Consider the following 14,768-nt stretch of genomic DNA (forward strand, 5'->3'; position numbering starts at 1 on the left):
TGGAAGGTGGTTGCTTTCCCTTTAATAAGAGATCGTGAGGCCAACCTAGACCAATTATCTGATTTTTCCAAGATATATTGTAGATGTATTAATAATTATCTAGACACATCCTTTCTTTACTCCCTTGGTCTTGTCAGGCAATACCCCAGGATCAACAGGAGTCACCAGCAGCCAAGAAGGTGAGATTACTATAATGGATGCAGGTAATTTTGCTGATTAAGAGATTATTCAATAGATGCAGGTAATTGTGCTGATTAAGGCTTTGATTTAGATATTTAATCTTTGATCACAAGTTTACACACACTTTGTTTTCTGGTTTTCTTTCTATGGAGTACTTGTCCCTTTTCTTACATTTACTGTAGAAAATTTTTACTGGAGGTAAATCATGTGCGTATAAGAAACACATTCTCAAATTTAGTAATTGAAGTCTGGATGATTCTAGATCTAGAGAAATGAGATATATGAGGCAATTGTGACTTTCCCATATTTCCCTTGAACATACAATTATGAAAGAGTCAATTGGAAAACATGCTAGGCTTAGCATTTAGTGCAAGAAAACTTGTTAAATTGTTTTCTGTTGCTTCAGAGAAACCAGGTTATGTGGAAAAGCCATACATTTCCGATGATGGGAAAGGCGTTGTGTCCTTCCCTCTTATTACAGGCACCACTGAGGTAGCCTCTAGCATTATTATTTCTGGAAGTTCAAACACAGGTATGTAAATATTTAGTAGGTAGCTACAAGAACCTAAGGCTGGAAAACTAAGATCCCTTCTGTGGAACTGACTGTAGCGTCCACACATCAATTCCTACCTCATTCTTCTTTGCCTTTCTTAGGGTTAAATGAGTGTCTGTCAGTAGTTAAATCTGTTTAACTCCACTGGGTTCTCATTAATGACTTCTATCCATTGCTTCAGCATAGGGAAATATTGGGGGTAAAGATAAGACTCAGGAAGTTCCATTAGGGAATTTACATTTCCTAGCCATCTATGGTTGTTTTCTTGTTTTGGGGTTTCTCAGGCTCATGCCAGAGTCCCCAGGTCAGGCTGTGAAGGCACACAGGGCACCACTAAAGGAGAGAGCAGACACTGAAATCCATGAATTCTCAGCTGTCCAGAGGAGTTATCTGTGTGTCTGTAATTCACAAGGTGCCCTGTGGGCTAGCTGCAGCACTGGCCCAGAATGTCATCTGAGTTGCTTTCTCTTCCTCATGTTGATCTCCGAGGATAGGAATAAGGGCTGTGGCTGATATGAATTTGCCCTCATTTTCCTTTGCAGGCACCACTGTAATATCAAGTGGAATCACTGGAATCCCAGAAACTTCCATCGCAGGTAATATAAATTATTGTCTCAAATGAAGACTACATGCTCAACATTTCTGTGTCTTTAACACCAAAGTAAATACTGTTTACAAAGTCAATACAGATAGGCAGTATTTATCTCTATGAATGAATGTCACACTTCAACTGCAAAATAAAATGGCACCAGATGTAGTTAAACAGGCAAAGAAGACTTTGTTCAAGACTACTACAATAAGTGTCAAAACCATTGCAATAGGGGAGAGAGACTGAACTCAGCTCTGATAAAGCAAAAGGCAGGAGAATTGTTTAGTGCTTGGCTAAGCTAGTGGAAAAGTAATGAAGAATGTTTGGAGAGACTTCAACGTATACGATTAGGCCATCTGTGTTTGGTAATTGGCACTTAATCAGGTCAAAGTTAGGCCCCTGCCCTCCCACAGAGATTGGGAGATAGAGACATTATTTTTCTTGATAATTATATTTCAAAAGAGTGGCTGTCAGGTCCTTGAGAAAGATATTTATGAATTGTAAGATTGACAAGAGAGTGGGAGAAGATTTACATCTCAAAGGGGCAGAGGAAGAATTTAAAAGTAAGGCAAGTTTTCTAAAGTAAATAAGAAAAGGGAGGTTAAGAGCCAATAGCTAGGAACAAACCTGTCTAAAATGTAGTTAAGCTAAGGGCAACATTAGGTCTCTCATTTTCTCATTTTTTCCCACTCTCTCCCTCCAAAATTAATACAGGAGAACCAAGAAACCAAGTTACATGAAGAGTTAGGCGTGAGAAAAACTCTTGTCATTTAGAGAAGGGGCACCAGAAGTGAAACATGTATAGAGTAAAGTGTGAGAAAAGCTCTCATCACTTAGAGAAAGGAAACCCACAAGAGAAACATGTATCAGGGTCAAAGAAGAATCTTCACTTCACCTCTGTGAACAAGGGATTGCTACAATAGGAAGTTCTTTTTTTTTTTTTTTTTTTTTTTTTGAGACGGAGTCTCGCTCTGTCACCCAGGCTGGAGTGCGGTGGCGTGATCTCAGCTCACTGCAAGCTCCGCCTCCCGGGTTCACGCCATTCTCCTGCCTCAGCCTCCCGAGTAGCTGGGACTATAGGCGCCCGCCACCTCGCCCGGCTAGTTTTTTGTATTTTTTTAGTAGAGACGGGGTTTCACCGTGTTAGCCAGGATGGTCTCGATCTCCTGACCTCGTGATCCGCCCGTCTCGGCCTCCCAAAGTGCTGGGATTACAGGCGTGAGCCATCGCGCCCGGCCAAGTTCTTAGTGTTTCCACAGCAGGGGCGTGAGCTAGCATTAGTAGATGTGTTAGTGTATTCCAACTGCTTTGAGACTCTTGTTCCACGTGGAGGTGTCTTAAGTAAATGCTCTTCTGAGATCAGAAAAAGTGTATTGCTCTTCCCTTGCTCATTTTAGGTCCTTCCAAGGAAGCATCTAACGAAACCACTGCTCCTGGACCTCCTACCACAGGTAAGTCAAATAGTAATAAATGCATTTGTCTCGGTGGCCCCTCAGAAGACAGGATAGCTTATCTGCAGTTCTCACAGAAGTAAAGAGTAGAATGATGGTTACCAGTGGTTGGGGTAGTTGTATATATGGGGAGGGGTATGGTGGGGAGATGTTGGTGAAAGGATACAAGATTTCATTTAGACAGGAGGAGTAAATTCAAAAGATCTATTGCACAAGATCGTGACTATAGTTAATAATATATTCTTGAAAAGTGCTAAGAGGGTGGCATAATGTAGTTCTTCAGAACATCATGTACAAAATACATAGTTTTTTTCTGTCCATCTAAAACATGAAGAATAAAACATTTTTTTAAAATGAAGTTAAGCTTTAGCTTCTCCAGTCCCCTGTACTCACCACTTTTGTTCCTTTTTAAGCAGTCACTGCTTCCACAGGAGTCAAAATAACTTCTGGAACTGGAGTGCAAACAGGTGAGTATTCAGTGTGGCTTTGATTATACATAAGAAGTTGAGTTAGGAGGAGAGAGGTAGGAGAGAAGTGAAAGACCGAGGCCAGGATGATGGCATTCAACTTCCTCTTAGAACACAACTTCGAAATTATACTAAGGATACCTTTTTTTTCCCCCCCTCTGGGAGTTTTTGGTTTAGGTTTTCACTGGGGCTCCCCTCCTAAAGACTTCTTCATGCAGATTGAGAATTCTGAGCAGGGTATTATGAAGGGTGCTAGTCCTAAAATGTCTTATATTTCCTTTTGCGAGGCTCCACCTTGGTTCCAGCTGGAGTGCCAACAAGACCACAAGTACCCCAGTCAGGTAAAATCAGATGACCCAAATGAACTGGAATAAATTGTCTGTTCCACACAAAGCTTTCCTTGAGTATGAATTTGTGCCATCATTTGGGCATGTACATAAACACAGACTTAATATGTGTAGGTTATTCTAATTTTTAAAATCACAATACCATCCATTTATTTCCTCTCAGAAACCACTGTCGTGGCAACCAGAGAAGTAGAAACTGAAAATAAAACAGGTCAGTATAGGAAAAGCCCTAATTTCTTTGTTACTATGTCAACTAATATTTCTTTAGTACCTTATATGTGCTAAACTCTCTAGCAGACATTAAAAGCAAAAACATCAGCAGGATGCAGCACTTGCCATTTTTTATTCTGTGTGTGTGGGAGGAAGAGATTATTTTGGGCACAGATAGTATATATTTAGTGATACCAAAAATATGCACAAAATATGTGGTTCCGGGGGTGGAGTGAGAGTAGTGTTAATTTCTGCTTATTAATTGGTAGTGTGGAGTAAAGGCATGAGAAATGGCATGATTGAGTTTAACATTGGCATGGATGGGGAGGGTATTCCTGCCAAACAGCCCTGGAAAAGATAAAGATATAAGACCTCATGGGGGAGTTCAGGAATCAACCAGATGTTGGCAATGACTGCGTAAGGTTCAGGGAAGAAATGAGAGCAAAAACGTAAGTAGAGGAAATTTTATGAAGAACCAAACTTCAACAAGGCTTTATCCTTATAGTAATGGGATACCATTAAGGATTTGATCAAGAGCCTGACATGATCAGATAGTTGAGAAATTACTCTGATACAAATGTGGTGATTAGGAGACTGTTCTCTGTGGCTCCTCTTACAAATATCTCCAACAAACGCTTGCAATCCTGGTCAGGGAATATTTTCTCTTGTATTCATGCCTAACTGATCTTTTTTCTCTCTTGTTGCTGGTTTCTGTTACTTTGCTAAGCATCCATAATTAGCATCTGGCTTAGCCTCCCTATGTAAAGAGTTGGAAATATTTGATTACCCAAATTTCCATACCTTTAATTCATTTTGTAATCTATATTTTGGGCCTATTAGTTGTTGGGATCACTTTACCTAAACATGTAGAAATTTTAAGTTCTCTTCAAATATTCTGTTGCTCCTAGGTCAGCCTTTTTCTTGGTAGGTTGAGATATATATATACACACACACATACACATATATACACATATACACACATATGCATACATATACGTGTATGTGTGTGTGTATATATATATCTCGTGTGTATATATATATATACACACACACACATATATATCTCAACCTACCAAGAAAAACGTGTGTGTGTGTGTGTGTGTGTGTGTGTGAGAGAGAGAGATATATACATATTTAAACAGAATCTTGCTCTGTTGCCCAGGCTGGAGTGCAATGGCTGATCTCGGCTCACTGTAAGCTCTGTCTCTTGGGTTCAAGCAATTATCCTGCCTCAGCCTCCCTGGTTGCTGGGACTACAGACAAGCACCACCATACCCATCTACTTTTTGTATTTTTAGTAGAGATGCAGTTTCACCATGTTGGCCAGGCTGGTCTCAAACTCCTGGCCTCAATTGATCTGCCCACCTTGGCCTCACAAAGTGCTGCAATTACAGGCGTGAGCCACTGCGACTGGCCAGATTGCATAAAATATTCATTTTGTTTTTAGAAGTTTCGGAATAGAGTTTGAAATTTATGAGTGAATTGTTGGATTGACCAAAATATATGATGTGTAAAGGCTAAAAAAGATACGTATTGCCAGTTTAAAGCATTTGTTGGGGGAGAAGATAGAGCAAAATTGAAGTATTTCAAGAAGATAAGGAGAATAAAGGTTTTTAAATGACTAAAACTGGGTAATTAATACTCATTTTATACTGGAGCACAATTATCATTTTCCCTTTTTAAATCTTTTTGTCCTATTCATTAGAACTGCCTTCAAAAAATTTTGAAGAGTTTACTTTGATGTTTTCTCTTTTTGATACTTATATTTTTCTCTCATTAAAATATGAGGTCCGAAGGAAACACTGTACAATGGAATTTCAAATGCAGCGAGGAGCAGGACGGGGAGATAGATGGGAATATATCGATTTGTAAGACTAGCTATGTAGACAATTATTTTCAGCAATGGAATAATGAATTAGATAACTATACTTGCCACAATACTATTCCAGTAACTTCAGAGACTGACTTAAGGTTCCTGTCTTTACACAGAATGTCTAGCCTCACTTCCACCCGCTCCAGGTAAGAGTACCACGACTTCAGAATTGCTCTGCATTAATGGCTACTCTCATCAATCAAATTTCAGAGGTCCTGCTAATAAAAGTCACCAGCCATGGAAATGTTATAAAATAGGAAAACATGTATTGGATTAACTTAGCTTTTATTCCCCTAATAGTGAGTAAATAGTTCATTTCCTCCTTCACAAACCAATGAAACCAAACCAAACAAATATACCTTGTTACTCAGATCAAAACAAGGTTTACCTACTAAATGTTTCATATAATTATGATACCTTAACCAAAATATTGTCACTTGATAGTAAGCATCTTTTTAAACTAGATAATTTCAACTTGAGGGATGAGCTATAGTAGAAAAAATCCGTTTAGCCAGAGTTAAGTAATTTTAAGGAACTTTGTAGCAAATAAACAAAATTACTAAAAAATATGCAGCCATAAAAAAAGGATAAGTTCATGTCCTTTGTAGGGACATGGAAGAAGCTGGAAACCATCATTCCCAGCAAACTATCGCAAGGACAAAAAACAAAACACTGCATGTTCTCACTCATAGGTGGGAATTGCACAATGAGAACGCTTGGACACAGGGTGGGGAACATCACACACTGGGGCCTGTCATGGGGTGGCACGAGGGGGAAGGGATAACATTAGGAGATATACCTAACGTAAATGATGAGTTAATGGGTGCAGCACACCAACATGGCACATGTATACATGTGTAATAAACCTGCACATTGTGCACATGTACCCTAGAACTTAAAGTATAAAAAAATAAAAATAAATAAATAAAATAAAAAAGTAGTCAGATCTTCAAAAAAAACTACTAAAAAATAATTCTCTGACCTTAGTACATAGTGGGAAAAGGAAGGTCTTCAGAGAAATAGCAAATTTAATATCAGGCAGAAAATAAATTTCAAAGTAAAAATATAAACTATGTATTATATATAGAGTGCATATTGTCTGTCACTTGTGTTGTATATTTTAAGGTATCTCCAGGAATTTCTTTACAATATTGATATTTGAGAACACAAACAGACCAGTCCAGGGCATGTAAATGAGAGAAGTGAGATAAAGTTGAGAAGGTCAGTTTGAGTCACAATATGAGAGCCCTCGAAAGCTAGACTGCTAGAATAAAGTGTTTGTTTATACACAACTATAAGGGACCATCAAAGTAGTAATGAGATGAGAATTAGGCTTTAGAAAAATCATGTTACCTGATTGGATCAGAACGAGATATGAGTCAGAGTAATCCCCTAAAAAAAACCAGTAGAATATGCTAGATCAAAAACGTAGTAAGATCTTGGAGTGGCATTGTAGCAAGTAGAATAAGGAAAGGAAGAAATGAATGTGAGATACAGGATTTGGCAGTAGATTTGATGCCAGTGATAGAAGAACTCAAATGGCTCCTTGATTTTAAGTTTGAATGATTGAAAGTATAGTTCTATCTGTAGAGAAGGAAGCCAGTCTAGAAGAGAAGCTGGTTTTGGGGGGAAGATGATACAATCTGTTGTGTGCACATCGAGTTTTGGGTTTCTATAGGTCTGCCAGGATTCTGTCTAGAGGTAGAGAGAGAACTGGCTCCAAAGCTATGAGAGAGATCTGGGCTGGAGCTGGACATTTTAGAGTCATTCTTTTGATGTTACGGTGCACATTGTGGAGATAGAGGAAAGAGTTAGAGGCAAAATGAGAGGGAGTAAGACAAACTGCCAGTGAAGACAAAAATTTCAGAGTATTAAATCTGAAGAAAGGAGAACATTTTTCAAGAAGGTAAGAATGAACAATGTCAACTATGGCAGATAACTTAAACTGAGACGGGGCCCTTGGGTCTGGTAATTATGAAGCCATGGTGACTTGTAGGATTGGAAAAGCAGAAGTCAGACTGCAAAACAGTAAGTCAGTTAGTAGCCATAAGATTGATTGACCACTGCCAGGAGAAATGAAGAATTATGCTTTGCTGAGATTTATAAAAATAGGATATGCCTGTTGGTAACAGTTTGCTTAAAGCAGGTGGACTTGATTTTATTCACCTTAAGGCACCATAAAATCTTGTATAATTCTGTGACTCTGAAATCCTAATGCCAGTTACAGTATTGGCCACCTGGTGGTTATCTATAAATAACAGGTGGTTATATTTTGCCAAATTTAATTACCATTTATCATTTATGTTAACAGTTTGTCACGGTCCACTGGGAGAAGAGAAATCTGTAAGTACACAGTTTTGCTCTACTTTAATCCAAATGTGCTCTAATTCCTGTATTTGAATAGAAGTCTAAACTTGGTTTGTATATGTAGCCTGGAGACATATGGACTGCCAATTGCCACAGATGTACCTGTACTGATGCAAAGACTATAGACTGTAAACCTGAGGAGTGCCCTTCTCCACCCACATGCAAAACCGGTGAAAAGCTTGTGAAGTTCCAATATAATGACACCTGCTGTGAAATTGGATACTGTGGTGTGTATTCATAATACATTATTTTAATTGAATATGTTCACTGGTTGTTTATAAACATATTCAAGAGATACTTTTTGAGCTACCAGTTTTGTCAAACATAATACTAGACAGGTGTAATAAATAGTACAGAATTAGTATAATAATATTTGTGTTCTTAAAACTTACCATCTTCAGAATGGGGGACACCCAGAATTAAGTTATGAATATAATCAGTAAATTAAAGGAAGACTATGATATTATGGGTAGAAACATTACAGTTGGTTGCTATGTATGATCTCATCTACAATTTCTGTTTTATAAATAGAATTATAGTATTTTAGAATAAAACAATATATTTATTTTTCAGAACCAAGAACATGTTTGTTTAACAATACTGACTATGAGGTAAGGTCTTTTCTTCATTAAAATGTTTTTGTTAATTATATGAATAAATTTAATACTCGGCTATATTAAGGGACTTTTAGCCTATTTTATATATATAATATATGTAAGTATATATATTATCTATATAAAAGAAATTACATAATAAATATATATGTATGTATATATATTTTTTTAACCCTAGTAACAACGGATTGGAATCCATTCATTTTTTTCCCCACACCCACTTCCAAAGGAACATCAAATGTAACACTCACCAGGACTCTTCAAAGGAGGAAAACATAATTCTTGATCATTAACTACTCAGCAGTAGAGCTTCTGAACAAAATTTCCCATGGGCCTTGCCAGATGGAGAAGACATACTTTGTAACATTCAAATCAATGAACAGAGTCAAACTGTAATTATAACCAGAAAGATCAGATGGTCAAGCTGTCAGAGATCAAATAAGAAAACCCAAAGGGCTAGAACTCTATTATGCAGCTACAGCAACACAATATATTCAAGGCTGGATTTTGACAACTAATTTGACATTTTGGACAGTAATTTAACTTTTTAGAAAAAAGTATAACGAAGCCATAAAAATCAGATGATTCTCAAATTGATATTAACACACTTGAAATGGTGATAGTAAATATTAAAAAATCTAAAATGAAATATATGTGGTATATTAGGCAATAGATAAAACATCCTATGAGAGTTTTACTTTGATAACCCATTTATCACACTCACATTTCTACCTGGACTTCTTAAATTTTTAGTTTCCAAAGTTGATCTGACTTAAACCTGTGGTAGTTTTTTAACAAAAAATATGATGATATTTAAGAAACAAAAGGAAAGTTTTCTTCTGATCATTTATAGTAAAATTCCAATTTATCAGAAAGTTCATCTTGTCTGAGGCCGTGAAATAAACGCAGTTTCTCAAACTGTTGTTTGAATATTTAACATAAGCTAATTATAAAGTAACATCAGAGAGCTTTAAAAGTATAGGAATATAGGCCAAGATAGAAGCAAGACATCTTGTGAGACTTGTCATTTGTTTTAATATGATAAGCCTATTTTGTGCCATTTTTCCCCCACTTAAATTTCTCGTTTCCCCTTAAGCTTAGAACATAACAATTAAGTGCTTGATCACTATAAAAAAAACCTGTCTTGAAAATTTCTTGAAAATATAATAGAGTATCTGTTGGTGAATCTTCATTTGAGGATTGAGAATCTTGACACATTTTGTGTCTCAATGAACAAATTTGGTTTATTCATGGAAGTGAAAGACTTTCAAACCATCTTTTCTTTACTATTAACCTAATGACAAAGTGCCTCTGGAAAATCACTAAACATGAATTTGAATTTTTAAACTGATATTCTTGCAAACCTCTAAAAGAAATCAAGGTGAATAATTATTTTGTTTTTGTCCTCCTCTTTTCCTCCCAGATTGGTGCTTCATTCGATGACCCCAGCAACCCCTGTGTCTCCTATTCCTGCAAAGACACTGGCTTTGCTGCAGTAGTCCAGGACTGCCCAGAGCAGACCTGGTGTGCAGAAGTAAGTCATCTTAACTAATGAACACTGAGGTTCAGTTCTCATATCAAACCCTGGCTGGGCGCAGTGGCTCACACCTGTAATCCCAGCACTTTGGGAGGCCGAGGCGTGCGGATCACCTGAGGTCAGGAGTTCGAGACAAGCCTGGCCAACATGGTGAAACCTCGTGTCTACTAAAAATATAAAAATTAGCCAGGCGTGGTGGCAGGTGCCTGTAATCCCAGCTACTCAGGAGGCTGAGGCAGGAGAATCGCTTGAGCCCAGCAGGCGGAGGTTGCAGTGAGCCGAGCACTGCACTCTAGCCTGGGGAACAAGAGTAAGACTTCCTCTCAAAAAAAGAAAAATCAACCTGTCTTCAATCTCATTAGAAAATATTTGTGTCTGGCTATCAGACATAAATATCTGGTAGATCGTATAGCTCTTTAAACAAATGCATTATATCCAGAGCCCAGGTGATTCCAGACATGCTCATCTTTTATTGTTAAGTATATAGTTTTTTTCATATCAAGAAAGGCTCTCATGCTTTGCAGGCTTTATAAAACTTAATTTAGTGCTCATCTAGAAGGAGTCAGTTATTATAGAAAGCATTTTGCTATTTCTAAACTAAAAAACTCACTAACTTTTAAAAATAGCTCAAATAATTATCTATAAGGATACCAATTTTTCTATATAATCATGTCTGGGTACTTTAGATCTTTCTTTGTGTCACAGTGCTCTCCATTTCTGTGCTCCCCAAGTATGGCTGAGTTTTATATTAATGAATGCTTAAGTTTCAATTATTAAGGGAGGTTTAAGTTATCATTTTTCTTTCTGAAGATATAATTGATAATATGGTTTAATGTTTTATTTTCGAGCTCTAATACCGGATTTCAGTATTTATCATGCTTTTCCTTTGTTATGATTTTAAACCTATCAATTTCTCAAAGGTGCAGCTTCTAATTGTGAGTTTCTAGTATGTAGTAGTAGTATTATTGTTAAAGCATTTTTCAGTAAGTGAGAAATAGTCTAATATTATTTAATGTTATCTTTAACAAGAATTCAGTTTAAAGCTTATTTTTCCTTTGCCCATTGTTGAAAAATTTTAGTCATATTTTTCTTACTAAGCTGGTGTCTCTCCTTTGCTGCCTTTTGCTTAGTAGATCTGGGGTAAGATTGTCCATCTGTTCCATTTCCTCTCTGTGATGTGATGCATTTTAACCAATTAAGAAGTGTTGTATTATTTGCAGAAAAATTTAGAACAACATTTCTCGTTTTTATCTTTTTTCTTACCCCTACAGGAAGACAGAACCTATGATTCCAAAAAATGTTGCTATACATGTGAGTAAAGTTAAGTTCTGCACAGAGAAACATGTAAGCTGTTGACAAAAGTTTAATTTCTTTAAAACAAAATGGCAGATCATTAAGAGAAAGTATCTTGTATTTTTAACACAACAGGTAACCTAGCCTATCTGTGTAAACTTCCATTGGATATTTGTACATAATGTATTACGGCTATGTATTCATGTTGACTGCAGCATTCTTCTCAGTAAAAAACAATGTTTACAAGGGAACAAATGTAATTTTCATGGAAAAGATTAGCTTGTTCTTTTGACATCAGCAAGTTGTGTTGTAAATGGTGTATTAGATCATAAGGATAATCAGTGATGAGAAAATGGATGTCAAAAATAATTCATCCACCCCTGTTTTTGATGGATGTCAAAATAATCCGTCTGCCCATTTCTTCCCCTCTCCATTCCGCTTACTTCTCCCCTCAACCCCTTCACCTGTGATAGTGTGATAGTGATAACAGGAACAAGATACCAGTAATCTGAGTATTAACCAGCTACCTTGTAATGGTGCTGAGATGGTTAATCTCCTCAATCATGTTGTGAAGTAGTTGCTATTATTTATAGGTTAAGAAAATGGAGGGTTAGCAATTGTTAATGTTAAACCTCACTTCTGACTCTCTTTTCCTTTTCGTTTTAGGTAAGAATAATTGCAGATCTTCCTTTGTGAATGTGACTGTTATCTACAGTGGTTGCAAGAAAAGAGTTCAGATGGCAAAATGCGCAGGGGAATGTGAAAAGACTGTCAAGTGAGTTCTTTGAATGTGTATCGTGTGTTAACTTTGTAACCTTGTGGAGAAAATGAACCTTTTAAAATATTACATGGAAAAACTTTTATGTGAGGGCAATACTATTTTGTTATAAGGACCAAATGAAAGAAGAATCTAAGATATTAAGATCTGAGAACTAAAATATTCACTTAAAATAGTGATGAGTCATTCCGAAGTAGTTTTCTAAATATGCCAAGCATGATACCTTTGTAACAAATGTACTCATCTTCATACAGTGACTACAGAAAATATTTAAGCAAAGAAGTGAATTTCTTGAATTACTTACACTTGAAATTTAGATAGTATGTTTTTCCTTTATGTACACTTTTATGTATAGATTAATATAGAGATAATAATCTCATATTAAGTTATATCTAACATTTTATTTAGTTTACTTTTTCACCATAATGCTCCAATTATGAGATTATAACTTCTTTTCAGATTTCTTATCACTGAGCAACATCAGAGCTTTACAGTGACAGGGGAAATGCAAGGTCTAGAAAAAGAATAAATTGGTTACAAGGCTTGCTAAGTCACTTAGACAATTACTGTTTGAGTAATGATGTCAGTTTATCTTTAAAATTCTAAAAATGTTTATTACTGAATTTTTCTTTTAGGTACAATTATGATACCTTACTCTTGGAACATTCATGCCTTTGCTGCCGAGAAGAAAACTATGAACTCAGAGACATTGTACTTGACTGTCCTGATGGGAGTACAATCCCTTACCAATACAGGCATATCACAACCTGCTCTTGTTTAGACATATGCCAACCATATACGACTTTCACATACAGTTAATGCTGACATCACCTTCCCAGTTTTAACAGGCCTGGTATTTATAAGTGAGGAAAAATAATCATTAAAATAGTGGGAATAACTAAACATTTGTATCTCACTCAAAACAATGAGTTCTCATTATGAGGAATTTTGCTCTCTCGTGGACTGGATCTGAAAAATAAACACAACCTGACAAGCAATTCATGAGCAAGGGTATTTATTTTACAGCAAAACGAATTCTGCAAGTCTAGCAGAAACTGGATCATATCATGACTCTTCAATATATTTTCCTTTTATCCTTCAGCTTCTTATGTCCTTCTCCTGTTTCATTTCCTTCACTTATTGAAAATGTAGACTTGGTTTTCTTTTCTCACTTCCTATGCCAGTTGCATCACTCCTCCCATCCTACTACAACTCCTCCTGCTAGGACACTAGTGACCTTCTTATAATTCTGCCTACAGGGTCTGACAGCGTTTCCATTCTTCCTTTCTTGAGACATTTTTCTCCTTGTTTCTATGACATCATTTCTTTTTTCTTTCTGTGACATCATTTAAAATTAACGCTCCTACATTGTGTGGACAGCTTTATTTCTGCCAGTCCTCTAAAGTTTAGTTTTCCAGTTGCATCGTGTTCTGCTTGTCATTTTACTCAGTCCTTGTCCAATTTCATCAATTTAAGCAGATGTATTTACACATTGAGGATTTCCAGTCTGTATCACCAACCTCAGCCTCTGAGTTTCAGACACATTGATACAACTTTGAATTTAACACCTCTCACTGGATGCTCTATAGGTACCACAAACTCAGCAAGGCCAAAACCAAAATAAATATCTTTCTCTATCTAACTCAGTCCTGTGCTTGTATATTGTGTACCAGTGAAGTAGGTAGCTAAAAAGAGAGATTAGACTGAGGCAGGCAGATCAAGAGGTCAAAGAAATCGAGACCATCCTGGCCAACATGGTAAAACGCCATCTCTACTAAAAAATACAAAAATTAGCTGGGCATGGTGGCATGCGCCTGTAGTCCCAGCTACTCAGGAGGCTGAGGCAGGAGAATCACTTGAACCAGGAGGTGAGAGGTTGCAGTAAGTCAAGATCGCACCACTGAATGCCAGCCTGGTGACAGAGCAAGTCTCCATCCAAAAAAATAAAAAAGGGAGAGGTTGAGGTTGACTAATATTATGGCTGTCATCTTTAATACATTCTACTGCCTTGTTATTTCACACACATCCTTCTTCCTGAACATATATATTCAAATGTGCCTTGGATAAATGATTTACATAGGTAAAATGTGTGCAGTTATTAACACTCTTACCCCCTTCCTAACATGAAGGCAAACCCAAATTATCATAACCTATTGATGAACCAGTTCTTACTTTTCTATATCACTTTGACTAGTGGTAAATTTAACTATCATCAAACACTGTATGTCTAATGGTGGAGAAGGAAATAGATGTGTTAGTATATTGGTAATTGCCACCAAAGGTGGATAACAATTCCTTATGAGTGGGCATTACAGGTCTCACTTCTACAGCCAGTCCCAGGGCCTTTGGCTTTCCTCTATGTCTATCACTGGTTGCAGGTTTTCCTTCCTCTCAATGCATACCAGAGTTCATCATCTCACAAAATTATGAGGAGCTTGAGCCCTTGAAAATCCAAATGGCTGAGGTTGCAGGAGTTTCTTTAATAGCTTTTACCTCAGGAAATAGTAGA

The 14,768-nt window shown here is 36.9% G+C and overlaps 1 protein-coding gene across 1 annotated transcript in view; it reads left to right on the plus strand.

Annotated features, from left to right (window-relative positions):
* Positions 1 to 13,257, plus strand: part of MUC19 (mucin 19, oligomeric) — a 195,188-nt gene extending 181,931 nt beyond the window's left edge. Inside the window, 14 exon segments of the mRNA XM_065525213.2 lie at positions 138 to 179; positions 1,276 to 1,329; positions 2,720 to 2,773; positions 3,190 to 3,240; positions 3,528 to 3,581; positions 3,751 to 3,798; positions 5,787 to 5,816; positions 7,982 to 8,013; positions 8,102 to 8,264; positions 8,611 to 8,648; positions 10,075 to 10,189; positions 11,464 to 11,499; positions 12,148 to 12,256; positions 12,895 to 13,257. Of these exon segments, the coding sequence (XP_065381285.1) occupies positions 138 to 179; positions 1,276 to 1,329; positions 2,720 to 2,773; positions 3,190 to 3,240; positions 3,528 to 3,581; positions 3,751 to 3,798; positions 5,787 to 5,816; positions 7,982 to 8,013; positions 8,102 to 8,264; positions 8,611 to 8,648; positions 10,075 to 10,189; positions 11,464 to 11,499; positions 12,148 to 12,256; positions 12,895 to 13,078 (1,010 nt within the window). The 3' untranslated portion in view covers positions 13,079 to 13,257.
* Positions 13,258 to 14,768: the final 1,511 nt, after the last annotated feature.

The sequence above is a fragment of the Macaca fascicularis genome, chromosome 11, assembly GCF_037993035.2.
Source record: "Macaca fascicularis isolate 582-1 chromosome 11, T2T-MFA8v1.1".
NCBI lineage: Eukaryota > Metazoa > Chordata > Mammalia > Primates > Cercopithecidae > Macaca > Macaca fascicularis.